The sequence below is a fragment of the Dermacentor albipictus genome, chromosome 1 (genome assembly GCF_038994185.2).
Source record: "Dermacentor albipictus isolate Rhodes 1998 colony chromosome 1, USDA_Dalb.pri_finalv2, whole genome shotgun sequence".
In the NCBI taxonomy this organism is placed as follows: Eukaryota; Metazoa; Arthropoda; class Arachnida; order Ixodida; family Ixodidae; genus Dermacentor; species Dermacentor albipictus.
Genome location: NC_091821.1, coordinates 137,373,922 through 137,388,190, shown reverse-complemented (window position 1 = coordinate 137,388,190; position 14,269 = coordinate 137,373,922). Strand labels below are relative to the sequence as shown.

The 14,269-nt window shown below is 45.6% G+C and overlaps 1 protein-coding gene across 1 annotated transcript; it reads left to right on the top strand.

The window, feature by feature from the left end:
* The first annotated feature begins 533 nt into the window (after window positions 1-533).
* Window positions 534-3,713, top strand: LOC135911769 (shematrin-like protein 2). Its single transcript, XM_065444111.1, has 2 exons — window positions 534-968; window positions 3,004-3,713. Exons 1-2 carry the CDS (start codon window positions 957-959, stop codon window positions 3,523-3,525), a joined length of 534 nt encoding a protein of 177 aa, XP_065300183.1. The 5' UTR covers window positions 534-956; the 3' UTR covers window positions 3,526-3,713.
* The last annotated feature ends 10,556 nt before the right edge of the window (window positions 3,714-14,269 follow it).

Genomic DNA, 14,269 nt, shown 5'->3' with positions numbered 1-14,269 from the left:
CGGTGCAGTATTTGAAAAAGGCGCCGTTGTAATTCGGTGAGCTCGGGTGATAAATCTGGTCGCCATTTTTTTTACTTAGTTGAACAGTAAGATACATCATTTTCATCGTTGATAAGCCTCTCGTATCATGTCAAAGCTTGGTCCGTGCCTTCCATATGTCCCATTTCTAAGCTGCTACTCTGTTTAACTCAAAATGTAGCAACCAGCTGAAGTCAGCTGAACTCCTCTCGTGCTGACGTTCGCAGATATGTACAAACTTTTTAAAGTGCCACCGCTGCGTGAACATTTTTTTTCCAACTTTATTCAGTGCAGTTCTTGTTACTTATCACAATATAGTTCAGGAACGAAATAATTGAACGAATACAAGACCAACCAATCAACTATTCAATAATTTAAGCATTCCCTGACACACCTTCTATCGTCACTGTGAAGTAAGAATACTGCGGTACAGTCCATCAATTAAAGCGTGAAGCAGTATCTACAAGTTGCTTGAACGCAGCAATATTTCTCGAGCTCTACTTTGTCCTCTCCTTTGGTTGTTATTACAATGTCTACCTCGAACCAATTAGCTCATCTTCGTACACGTGTGCTTTACTGAAAGCGTCTAACTCGATATCTGAGTGAAAAAAAAGTGCGCGAAACATGGCGTTTAGGCACCTTGGTTTTATCACAACTTGAATATATGATCGAAGTTAGGACTGGGGGCATCACCGTGCCGTACCAAGAGCGGAAAGGGCACAGCCGAATGGAGAGGGCAGCTCCACCGTCGAGTGGCGCAGTACGCTCGCTCTTCCCCTCGCCTCGACTGGCGCTGCATGACGAAGAGCAAGCTTCGTTCGTTCTTCGTCGAAGTCGTCCTTGAGCATGGAATGTCCTGGTCAGCTCAGCCTATAAATGCAGTCTGTCTCGCTGTATGAGCCAGACGTAGCTCACTCCCCGAGTCCGGACTTAACACCATGAACGCCTTCGTGAGTACTCTTTCTGTGCGAACTTGACTGAACGGTGCAGCAAGTGTTTGAACTGCCCATCAACAAGTGCTTCTTATTGGCGCGTCCGATGCTTGCGTAGTCGGTGCCGCTGTTATCGCGACGGTGCTGTATATTGTATCGCTTTGTTGATTTTCTGGACATGTTGGAGCACCGCTGAAAATCGTCTTGTCATTTTAGTTTCAGTTGGCGATAAACAGCTGGTAGCATTTGGTTTGATCACTGCGCAGAAATTATTTCTGGATAAGTTCAGCCGGCTAGTACATGGTTCCTACAAGTGCATTTGTGCTTCATGAAGAACAAATGCGCTTGGTAGGACGTTAATAACCACCTCAATGAATTCACTACTTCTTCAGAACTTACGTGTGCCAATGCAAAACTAAATGAAGGCTTCATGTCTTAAGTTTTCCTGACAAGTGTCATGCAAGGCTTGTGACGTGTGCTAGTAATGAAATAAGCAGATGAAGAACCCTTGGTGTGCTGACACTGTCCTGGAGTAAGCAGTTTCATGTCAGTGCCATGTGCAGTTTATCCTCCTATTTCCTCATAGCCAGCATCACACTTTTTGCGGCATTTGTTCGTTTGTATTCGCGCAAGCGTGTCGTGTAACTTGTGCCTTCATCCCTTACATATTTTAGTTACCCATTTTTATACGGCCTTAAGTATGCATAACGAGCGCTGTCTACTGCCTGCACCCATAGGGAAGATCGAAATGATTGCTAGTTTTACTATTTCGGAACTCACCGGTACAGCAGGATTATTCTTGCCTCTTACCTGATAGTATAAATAGCGGCTGAGTGGAAACGCCCGGTTACTTATGACCAACGCTGCAGAATGTATGCTAGGTACTTCTTTGAATGTATCTTCATGATGTATGATACTGCAGTGTACTGCCAAAATATTAAGCACACTATCACTACACTTTTTGATTCAATTATTACATTAACTTTCTCACTTCCGCATAGCTACATATGAGACAACGCCGATAATAGTCATGTATAAGAAAGCGTAGCAGCAAACAGCGTACTGATCTAGCTATTCCACGTGGTCTCCTGCTTTATATGTCGTTTCCAGTTTGTTAACATAGCTGATGTATCCGCCTTCTATGCTTCATCTCACAAAATTATTCCATTTTGTTACAGTCCCATTTGTGGGCCTATCACTCAAAACCTGACAGAAATGCGTATAAAATATTGATACTCTACAAAGAGGTTGGAATGACAGACCCTTTGAAGGTGTGCATCACACTTACCTCTGACTGAAAGGAACTGATGACATACCTTGGGCGATATAGTTTATGGAAAACAGGTTAATAAAGGCGTTCAGTGAAGGGACAGTCTCACTCGGTATACAGTAAAAAGAAAGAAAGAAAGAAAGAAAGAAAGAAAGAAAGAAAGAAAGAAAGAAAGAAAGAAAGAAAGAAAGAAAGAAAGAATGCCTTACAGGGTCTTACAGATGCTGCGCACTTGCCATGCTGCTTCCTCCGCTTTTTAATGACCTATCGTTTTTTTCTTACTTGGACAGCTTGTAAGCTTTTTTGAGTATATAATATAAAACATATTTTAGAATTTCTTGACAAACCTGATTTATAACAAAATACCAGCATGGTTTCCCCTAAAGTATTCTCTGCAACTACCAAGCTATAGTCGAAACAATAGATGACTTCAATCAAACAATAAGTAATGCTCTGAAAACCTACGCAATTTCTACAATTTTTATGAAAGGCGTTTGACAAAATTCCTGCGTACTTTTTACCATGTTTAAGCATAGCGATAACAGCGATAACAAACAGCGATAACAGCGATAACAAACTCTCACAGCGTAGCTGCGCCTCTCTGCATTCTCTGTCACTTCCATGGATCCGCGGATAGACGTGAACGAGTTGAACGTGGTGTAGCCATCATACGCACGGCCAATCGTCAGTCAAAGGGAGCTCTGTTGTGCCTGCTGCTGTGTAGCTGTAATCGCGCACAATTGTCTTAGCTTTGTTTCGTCCCTTCACCCACGGCAAACGCAGGTTGTCGTCTTCTCCGCTGTGGTGGCCTGCGCGTCGGCCGGCTTCCTCGGTCTCGGAGGCCTCGGTGGCGGTGGCGGTGGCGGTGGCGGCCTGGGCGGCTTCGGCGGCGGTTCCGGCCTGGGCGGCCTCGGTGGTGGCGCCGGCTACGGCGGCCTCGGTGGTGGTGGTGGTGGTGGCGGCTTCGGTGGTGCCGGTCTCGGAGGTGGCATCACTCACCTAGGCACCGCTCTCGGCGCCGCGTCCGCGCAACCCGTGGCCACCCTTGGATTGGTCAAGCAGCCAGTCATCAACTACGGTCTGGTGGCCAAGCCCGTCGTCAGCTACGTCGCCCAGCCCGTGGCACAGATTTCTCACGCTGTCAAGCCATTCATCAGCTACCACGGTGGAGCCGGAGGTCTCGGTGGCGGTCTTGGGGGTCTGGGTGGAGCCCCCGGTGGTGGCGGCCATGGAGGAGCTGGACTCGGAGGAGCCGGTTTTGGCGGCCTCGGCGGTCTCGGACTCAAGGGTCTGAAGATTTGGTAGAAAGAAGAGTCTGCAACTGGACGCAACATTACAAGACCTCTTAGTACAATGTGCACGTGCAGTTCCAGTATCATCAGCCTCGGTATCGGAAACACACAGACGAAATTTACGGCACTGCACTGAGAATGCTTTGCCGCACGGGACTGAACGCTCATTTGTAATATACGGCAACATGAAATAAAACTCACATTCCCTCAGCATCGCTGGCCTCGGTGTCATTTGTAGAACTGAATCAAGCGCCACTTGCTGCGCAGCGTGACGCTGCACACAAAGCCGACGGTCGAACCATATTCGGTACCATTTCGCGCCCAACACAATAGTTGGAAGAATGAGCTTTCACAATTTTTCGAGGCACTTGTATCACGCCCGTATAAAGATGCAATTATAAACTACAAATGATTCTTCATGAACAAGTAACAAAGAGCAAATCAACTATCCCGGGTCTTTCAAATGTGCAGTTTGGTTGGTAATGCCCAACGCACATGATCTGTACACAGTTATATAGCAGTCTATAACGCCGAAATGGTAGATTAGAAAATGTATGTGTCCACTGGATTTTTTAAATGTTCTCTTCGGTTTTCCTAGTAGCTCCAGCGGAAAATGCTTACAAATCGGCGAAAAACTAACACCAATATGAATCAGCTACGATATTTTGAAACAATAGCATAGCTATTGTTTCAGAAAGACGCAAGTGGCAGAGCATCATCAATAGTTTCCTTCAGCGCCACCTTGCATCTTTACCCTTTGATGATCGTTTTCGTGTTTGTTTTACAGCGATGATCCTGCGTGTACGTGTATCTTTGTCCTCGTCGTTTCGTGCTGTTTAAACTTCCACTCTATAAGTTTGTTTGTTTGTTTGTTTGTTTTTGCGCACTGCATATTTTGGGGGAGAGGAGGGGGAGGGCAGTGGAAGGTGGCAGGAGGGGGAAACATGGTCGCCACCCTTCCCTACTCCTTGTGCACTTTCTGCCAGATAACTCAGTGACTGACAAGTGACCACTTCCATCTCTTTCGATGACCCCTTTTCCTTTCTACCAACCGCCATGCTTTTCCAGCGTTCCTGCTCATTCTTCCATATGCCCCGTCATACGTTTGCAAAAAAAGACAGTGCTGCTTGTTACAATTTTTTTTCCTTTTATTTGTTTATTTTATTTTTTTCGTGCACCTTAATTTCTCATTGTCTATCTTTCTGTGTGCAATCTCAAAATATCACTGTTCGCATGCGCTTACGATCCCTTTACTTATTATTTGCGTTCTCCAAACACCCACGCAACGCAACTAGCCTGTTTTATTGGAAATCCGTACTCGTACAACGCAATCCTGCTTTGGGAACCGGCGGCGCAGAGAAGCGAGCGACCGGACTGCCTGATACTTGAATACGGGAGATTCGTTAATGCACGCTCTGTCGTTAGACAGCGCGAAGCCAGTGTCAATCTGGCCTATCGAATGAGGCGTTCCGCGCAATTGGGCCGTTTCAGTGCGGTCCATACGCGCAGCACTGCGCATGCAAGGAAGCTGCGCGGTCGAGAGCACGCGTGCGCGGCGTACGAAGTAGCGTTCGGCGCTTGCGCCTCCTCGATTCGAAGTCTTCTTGCGCGCGGGCGGTTGCGGCTAACGCGTTCGCGAATCTTCGGCAATGTTGCAACCTTTGTCGCGTTCGCATACTTTGCTCGCCACCGACGCTACAAACGCGTCATCTTTCTTTTCCCTCACCTTGACCTCTACGCTGCCCTGCGCCTCCGTTTAGGAGCCTCAAGGGCTCCGCTGGAATAGCAGGCAGGCAACAAATCGCGCAAACGGCGCACGTCAGCAGGACGAAGCGCTGACTCGGCCGCTGTGGCCACTTGTGCACTGTGGGGTGCCGTATCCGCGTTTCTCGGTCCTGAAGCGGCACGCTACGGAACTTATTGCATTTCGCTACAGCGCTGCAGATACAGGTCAGTCCGATATATCGTTGTCCACTGACGATATAACAGAGACAAGGACGCGTCTATTAGATCAACTGCTACATATTCACCTATTGAAAAATGTCTTCTGTTGGCCGTGACGGCATATGCATATTTATTTAATGTGTTTTTAACGCACCTTGCGTTTTAACGCATAAGCATCTTCTGGCCAAGTTTTCGCACCAACTATCTGTCGCGCTCTACAGCTAAAATCCTGACGCATAGTTGAGTCTGTGAGAAAGACTTAGGAAGGGAGTTCTGAGTGGCGGACTCACATACGTTAACACCCTATGTTACAATTTAAGCAGTGTGGCGATGGAAATGCTTTTAAAGTTTAAACTTTGCAAGTGTTACCTATTCAGAATTAAGTATGAGGTTGTAACGTAGTTTTGTTTATTTCCTAATGTCTTATTCATGATAATGTTCTTTTTGTAAATTTGGTAATCTAACGTGAGCTTAGGAGAGTTTAAAAAATGATATTAAACATTAATTCTGCTGTCTTGTTGCTTTCGTTATTTAAAATATCACATACACTGAGGCCATAATAGGAGCGGTCTAAGTGTGGCATAAAAGTATAGTCTGTGTAGCTTTCGCAATGGTGCAGTTATCAGAAGGTTCCATGGAATGTTACGCGGCATTTCTTATGGCATCAATTGGTGTTTGAGTTACTGCAGTTTTGACCTGCCAATTCATAGGATGCAATACGCACTTACAAAACGTGTAACAGGCCCGTTCACAAACTAAAGTAATCGATGAGCAATATAACTTACTCTTGAAAGCAGCGCAGAGGAGATAATTAATGATACTTCTCCGGCACCCACAATTCTCTCCGATAAGCGTCAGTAAATATGTGAGAATCGCTAATTTCACTCACTCATTATTATTGACTAGTTAACTTCGAATCACATAGCTCTAATTCACATGTTGCGATTGCGTAATTGCAGCATCTCAGTGCTTAAACATGAAAGTGTGGGGTTTAACTCCTCGAGACTGTTTAGTGGCTTATGAGGAAAACTGTATAGAAGAGGTCCGGATTTTGTTCGAACACCTGAGGTCCAACACCTGAGGTTCACCTTACGTGCATGATGCTCTTACTAATTGAACTACCGCGGCGCCATCCACTTTCTGTGGCATTTATGCTTATCTACTAGAACTAACCCTGGGAGTGTTAGCCAGCGCCCCCACTCACAAGTCTTGTCGACGGATGTGCAACATCCTTTCTGCCGCAGGCGTCACGCGTCGGACATCGAACATCAACAGAGAGCATCGAACGTTTATTGTGCCATGGTCACTTATTTCAGTCGGAAAGACAGACGTTATCTATCGCATTGCGATGACTGGATGATCGGCCGTTGTCCTTGCAGATGCTACTTGAAGACCGTCTCCATCGCTCGTCAGCCCAGAAAGCGGTGAAGGCACTTTTGCCTTTCTTGAGGGCGACCGGCCTATGTGAACGCCTTTGACTCGCTCAGGCCCTCCGCATGCGTCCGCGAGCTCACCGCCTGTTTCAATCTCTCTATTCCCTCTTTCCCGGCCCCCAGAGTAGGATAGCCAACCAGACGCCTTCCTGGTTAACATACCTGCTTTCTCTCTTTGTTTCCACCTCCTCCTCCACAGCTTCGCTGTTCACCCACCTTCACAGAGCGATATCGCTCCTCTTTCTTTTTCATTTTTTATATTGCGTTCTGCCCTTATTGTATGCCGCAGCGACCTAGTGATCAACAGCAGAGCGCCATAGCTGCTGAGCCACCGCGGCGAGTTAGGACTGAAGACATCTACACCTAATTGGAATCGCGAGGCTAACCCCCCTTTTGCAATATTCGCCGTCAAGATGTGCTGCGAAATACATTGCGTTACACGTAGGGTTTTTACACAGTGGTGCAAGGATTGAGAGGTCGGTGCGCGGAGTGCAATACATTTCGCCGCATGCTTGGGGACGGGCACCTCGAAAGCGGTGCTAGTATCACAATGCGTTATGAGTGGGCATGTCTTGAGCTGGCATGGCAGCGCTACACTGGTGATGACATATAAGGCCAGAAAAACAGCACGTGCGCCATCTCGTCCAGGCTTTTACTGTAATGTCTCAACAACTGACAGACCTTACGCAATCATAAGATGTGGCCAAACGCACTTTATGGAAAATTTTGTTTAACTGATTTTAGGTATATAAATAGACCTTATAAAATAAAACTTTGGATCTCTAGTGCAAAACTCCAAGAATTTTTCAAATTCCTGACTGAAAACTACGATATGTGCACCTGCACGCAGTAGCGACAAGTCCTTGACCACTTTTAACTGATCGGAGCATCAGCTGAGGGCGCAGTTGACGTTCTTTGTTGTTTAGGGTGTAGTTCTGTGCATGGATCAAATTAGCCAGCAAGGAATAACATCTTTGTTGTTTAAGGAGATATTTCAGGAGAAGGCTGGAGTCAAGGATTCATTATTTCTGTGCGCGGGAACACATGCACAGGGGTTGTTGATAAAATTCTCACAAGCATCCGCAAGCGCCAAATTTGTCAGTTTGCCCTAATTAGTTTGCATCTCTTAGACCTGTAGTGCTACCTTAACGCCATACAAGAGTAAATATATGTGTAAGTTTAAAGAAAATTTACAAAACTTTTCTGCCCCGCAAGAGAAATTTGCTGTGAATGCTGTATCAGAGAAACCTGTTAAAAGAAAAAACGAATTTTCTGTTCGTCTTTACCTCCAACCTACCACTCAAGTTGAAACGGAAATATAACCACTGTAAATTGTTGTATGTGTATAAAAATATAAAAGTAATAAATAATAATAACCTGTTTAAAGGGGTGGGGACATCAAAATTTTCGTTCATGCGTTCGTTGATTCAAACGTTGCGTCATGCTTCAGGGAGAACGATACACACAGCGGGATTCATATATATCCGATAAATAATTTAATAATAGCATTATTATACCGAGCGATTTGGGTTTCGGTTTCTGGGCTCCGGGGGATGCTATGACGTCACAGAGGAGGAAACGCAACATGGCTTGGTCACGTGGGCCACAAAAAATAATGACGTAAAAATATGCTGCGTCGTCTGCTCGCGCATACGCGTGCTCTGCCAGCAGAGGTCAACTGGCGATTCGAAGTGCATGTCGCGATTATTATAAATATTGCGAAGAACGACAACAACGGTAAGAAAATATTGTGCGGCTTGTGAGAGTCGGTGATTCATTCCGAAGCGCCGTAAGCTTTAGCTTCGAAGTGAACCGGAAAAGGCCTAGCCAAGATATCGGCGGCGCCGAACGATCAGAGGCGGTGAAGCTGCCGTCGGTGCACAGAGTGACCACTCCTCGGACGCTGATTGGCCGCTTCGCCGTACGGCTGCCGCACAAATGGGTCCCGGGCCCGTGCTCTCTACGGCTAGGAAATCTCGCCGTTCGCGAGCAAAACCGCCGTCGCACGGGGGCCCGCGAACGGCAAACGGCGTGCGGCGAGTTTCCGTGCCGGTAACGTGGACGGGCCTTCACATTGAGAAAGGCCAAGCGAAGGAGAGACCGCTCCGAGCTGCCGAACTATGTGACTATGCGAGTAGAGAAGCGGACAACACGAACGCCGCATATCCTGGTCCCTTTCGAAGTCGGCCGGCTACTGTTTTACACTCGAACATGCAAAGGCCCGTCGGCACGGCAACTCGCCGCACGCAGTTTGCCATTCGCGGGCCGCCGTGCGGCGTTCGTGTTGTCCACTTCTCTCCTCCTGTGTCCGTGTCTGCACGCCTTACCCCTTCTTTGCATTAAGGATTTCTATATGCCGGTAGCTCGGTCATAGTGGAGGCTATGCTCGGTCGCTCGGCTCAGCAGGCTCCGTAATCGGCATTTCATCGCTACTTATCATACGTCATGTTTTTGTGCTGGTGTGCTATGACGTCAATAGTTTCGTTCCTCCTCTGTGACGTAGTAGCTGCCGCGCTAGCGATGGGTCTCGACTACGAGAAGGAGTTTTTAATGACTTTTTGGAGCTGAATTAAAATTATTTTGAAACTTTTGCAGCGTCCGATGCCTCGTTCTGGGTGTATACGGAAGCAGCCTACAACATGCTTTTTATAGCCTCAAAATTCGGTGTCCCAACCCCTTTAAAAATTATTTCTCTAAACCATCTCAACCTGGCAGGTCACGTCAGCCTGCCACATAAGCAACCTATTTTTTTCATTTTATTTGCATATTTTTGCCTACTGCTGCGACAAAAGCGAGAGGCGGTGTAATGGAGGGTGAGCGGTCGGTTGGGCGCTGGTCAACGCACGGCTAGGTGGCGTGTGCCGCCACCCGATTAAAAGAGTTCAGCCTTAGCCATTCATCCATCCACTCATTCGCGCTGCGGCCATTGCGGTGGTTAACTAGTCACTTTTACTGACGAAGAAAGTATGGTTCTACATACCAAAACCACGATCTGATTATGAGGCCCGTCGTAGTGGGGGGTCTCCGGATTAATGTTGAGCACCTGGGGTTGTTTATCGTGCACCTAAATCTAAGTGTACATGGGTGCTTTTGTTTTCGCCTCAATCGAAATGCGGCCGCCGTGGCCGGGATTTGGTCCCGCGACTTCGTGCTTAGCAGCGCAACACCAAAGCCTCTAAGCAACCACGGCGGGTCTCCACTGATCGGCTTCAATTCCACAATTACAACATGTGCCCTGAAGCTTATAATAAGATAGCTTAGAAGAATTAGGAGAAAGTAAATCATGAGAGGATGTGAATGTTCGTTCTTAATATCGTGTTCTGGCTGGCCGCATGGTTCAAAAAATGTTCCAACCATAGTTGCACACAGGGTTTGTTGCTATCGTCATAAATAGATGGCAAGCATAAAAGCAAACGCCACAAAAACAACGAAAACAGTGGAAGGATGGTAATTGCGTCTGCAGCTGAATCGAGCTTCACATGTGACCTTGTGCTTTCTTTGTCTTCATTGACTATTGGCTCTTTTTACACAGAGCCATAGTCATACTGAATGTGTGTTTGTTGTATGCTTAACAATATAAACTATATTGTTATATAAACTATATATACATACATATATATATATATATATATATATTTATATATATATATATATATATATATATATATATATATATATATATATATATATATATATATTTATTTATTTATTTATTTATTTATTTAGCTCATCGCATACTTACAGGAAAAGATAACAGTCCCTTTAGCATACGCTAAAGAGAACGAAGGCGAAGCCTGCGCGCTAACAAGACACTCATTAAATTACTTTGACATTCTCATTCGAATGCGTTGTTATTTCCTATTACTTGCTTTCTCTTTACTTGTTTTTCTCTTGTTCTCTTTCTCGGTCGCCTAGACATCGCGACTGGTTCTGCGTGCATAATGGCAAGTTTCAGTGGTGGTGGCAAGTCTATAAAGACCATTAAGACACATACGAAGCTTTGCTGAATGAATTTTCTTTTATTTTAACACTTAGATCAGTGAGGGTAGCTATATTGGCTTGTATATATGGTGCCTTCCACTTTCTTGTAACGCAGGAAGAATGAGCGGGACACGGAAAGGCAAATTAGACAAATACACAGCGCTAACTCAAAACAGCACATTTATTTCCAGTTCTCGCAGACTTACTTATGCTCCTCAAAACGTCATAAGACACATGTACAGTACCGTGTATTGTACATTACAGTGTTTTGTACTTTGCCGGGTAATGTACACGTGTACGTCATAAGACACGTGTAGATTACCCGGCAAAACACAAAGCCGGAAAAACCACACACAGACACTCCTGTGGCCGCACTGATTATTTAGAAGGGTGTCCGATCAACGCGAACAGAGATAATCGAGCTCTTTTTATTTTAATTGATAAAGAAATACTGGTGTATGCGCTTGAATTTTGGTGCCATAACGCCGAACGGTCAATTTTTCGACCCATGAGCCGTCAAAGTCTTTGGCCTTAATAAACTGAGAAACTTGTCAATGCAATCACTTGTGTAGTCTTCTACGTCATTGAAGCAAACAGCGGCCACCAACACAGATGTGCGTGCGTGTGTGCGGCTAGATTTTGTTTCATGGCGAGAGCTCTTCAACATCTTGAAGGGGCAGCGCAAGACGACGAAGACAAAAGGCAGGAAACACACAGGACAGCGCTGAACTCACAACTAAGTTTATTAGAAGGCATACACAAACTTATGTTACAACGCATACCCACGTGCTCTCCCATCGATGGCGTCATTATCAGTGCACAGGCAAAAAACGCAAGCCCCTGTAATCTAATGTTACACTATGAGGCGGTTTAATAATTCAAATTCACTGTCATACAAATTTAATGATGGCATGCTTACAAAACACCATACTTACTTTACGCGCATTGCTATGCGCGGAAAGTATTGTGGTGTCTTCATATATTGGAGTACACTCATGCTCAGAGCAATGCCGCGCGTCATGTGAGTAGGCATTACCCGTTTGCGAGCGCCTATGCTCTGACAATATTATGTTCAGGCATCGACCTGTTTTGCCGATATAGGCAAGACCGCAGGAAAAGGGAAGCTCGTAAACAACTTCCATTCTATAGTGTACAGACGGGGACGTGTGCGTAACAGTACAGCCTTTTCTATCATGAGTGGAGACAGCCTGTGCCAACTTCCTATCGCTCTTACCGCAAATTTTGATCATCTTGTTAGGGACAGAAAAAGAACCTTTATATCAAACCTGCCTGCTACATTGCTGAGGCTGTGTGATAGTTTATGTACATATGAAATTACAACTACTTTATTTCTTCTTGTCGGCAGGCTCTGGATTATTCAATCTTGTGGTGGCTCCTAGTTTTACACGCTTTATAAGTTTCTGCATGGTCATGCGGATAGCATCCTCCTGAAAACCTGCCGCTTTCAAACGCTGGAGTTTCAAAAACTCTCAGAAGCCTGGTGAAAACATGATTTCGAAAGTTCGAAAAATAGAACCGAAAAGGCAATGCCATCTTTTGCCACCATCCAATGTGCGTAGTTAAAATTTCGAATTGGTTTTCCTGACCTGGGCAATACATCCAGCACACAAGGTTACCAGTTAGTTTAAGCTTCGTGTCTAAAATTGTAGCTCGTCCATATCTGGCACTTCATGTGTGAAATCTTCATGTGTGAAATGTGTGTTTCCTGCCTTTTGTCTTCGTCTTCTTGCGCTGCACCTTCAAGGTGTTCAACCAGCACCAATTCGCCCAGATGTCGATTCTTCTACCGTTTACTTCAAGGTGCTTTCGGGGCACTGACGAGCCACGTACTATAATTCTTAATTTACTTGGAATTAGATAGTCGTCCGTCTGAAGTCATAAATATTTGTAAGTGGCTTCACACACGATTTTCAGAGGTGCACACACTTCATGGCTTTGTTCACTCCTCTAAACACACAAAAAAATCTTGTGCTAGAGCGCCTCATTGAGCTGTGTATAATCATGGTGCTGTCGTATGTGTAACAAAGTACCACCATCCCTTTTCAGGCCAGTCGCAGCACTGCACCCTGGAAGAAGAACCAAGGTCCAGCGCTCAAGAAAGCAGCACTGCCTTATACCAAAACTTGTCTCCATGCACAGATGTCTTCACGATTGAGTTTTAAACCAAAGTTTTCCAACAGTGTATTGCCAAGGCCAGTTTGAGTGACTTTTCAATACCAATATGACTTGATACGCAAGCTGGTTCTCTTGTACAGTAGCAAGAAGTACGTTGTTCCTGTTTTGTCTTCTGCGAATTATTTAGCCATCAGTTTTTTTTTCTTATTCTAAATTAAAACACTTTTATAATTTCGTACGAAACCAACTGTAACCTGGCTTTTCTTTGTTGCATCATATAGAACTGCGTTGGAGCTTCTACCTACTTTCCGGACTGCGGATTAATTTGAGCCACCTGGGGTTCTTTAACCTGCTCCTAATGCACGGGAAACGGGAATTTTCGCACTTCGCCCCTTTTTAAGTGCGGCCTCCACGGCCGGGATTCGATCCCACGACTTCGGTTTTAGCAGCGCAACACCAAATCCGCTAAGCCACCACGGCGGGTAATATCACCGTTTTCATATTTATACGCCAAAGGATCTTTTGTTGCTAAGTGACGCGAAAATCTGCTTTCTTCTACAATATCTTAAGTCATAAATTCTTGCCTACACCCACCCGTCGTGGTTGCTTAAGGGCTGCGAAGCACGAGGACGTGGGATCGGATCCCGGCCACGGCGGCCGCATTTCGATGGGGGGCGAAATGCGAAAACACCCGTGTACTTAGATTTAGGTGCTCGTTAAAGAATCCCAGGTGGTCCAAATCTGCGGTGTCCCTCACTAAGGCGTGCCTCATAATCAGATCGTGGTTCTTGCACGTAAAACCCCACAATTTATTAATTGCTTAGAACCACTGAGAGAGAAAGTGCTGGTCATATTTAGCGGCAGAGCGAAAAACTAAGTCAGGTAAGAAGAACGGAGACAGATTCACAGGAAGGCTACGTGTGCGCCTTGTTTTGTAGAGCTACAGTTAAATATTCTAAGCCTTTACAACCCAGCCCAATTGTTGTTAAAAGCGCCGGTCTTGCTCAGTGGCTTTGGCATTGCCTTGCGAAGCACGAGGTCGCGAAATCGAATCGCGGCCGTGACGGGACGAAATGCAAAAAACGCCCATGCACGGTGCATTATCTATAGGTGCACGTTAAAGAACCCCGGGTGATCACAATTAACCCGAATCCCAAATGCTACGGCGTGCCTCGTAATCAGATCGTATAGTTTTGGCACGTAAAACCCCAAAGTTTCACTTAATTTTAATTGTTGTTTTGAGACGAAACGCTATTTCCAGGA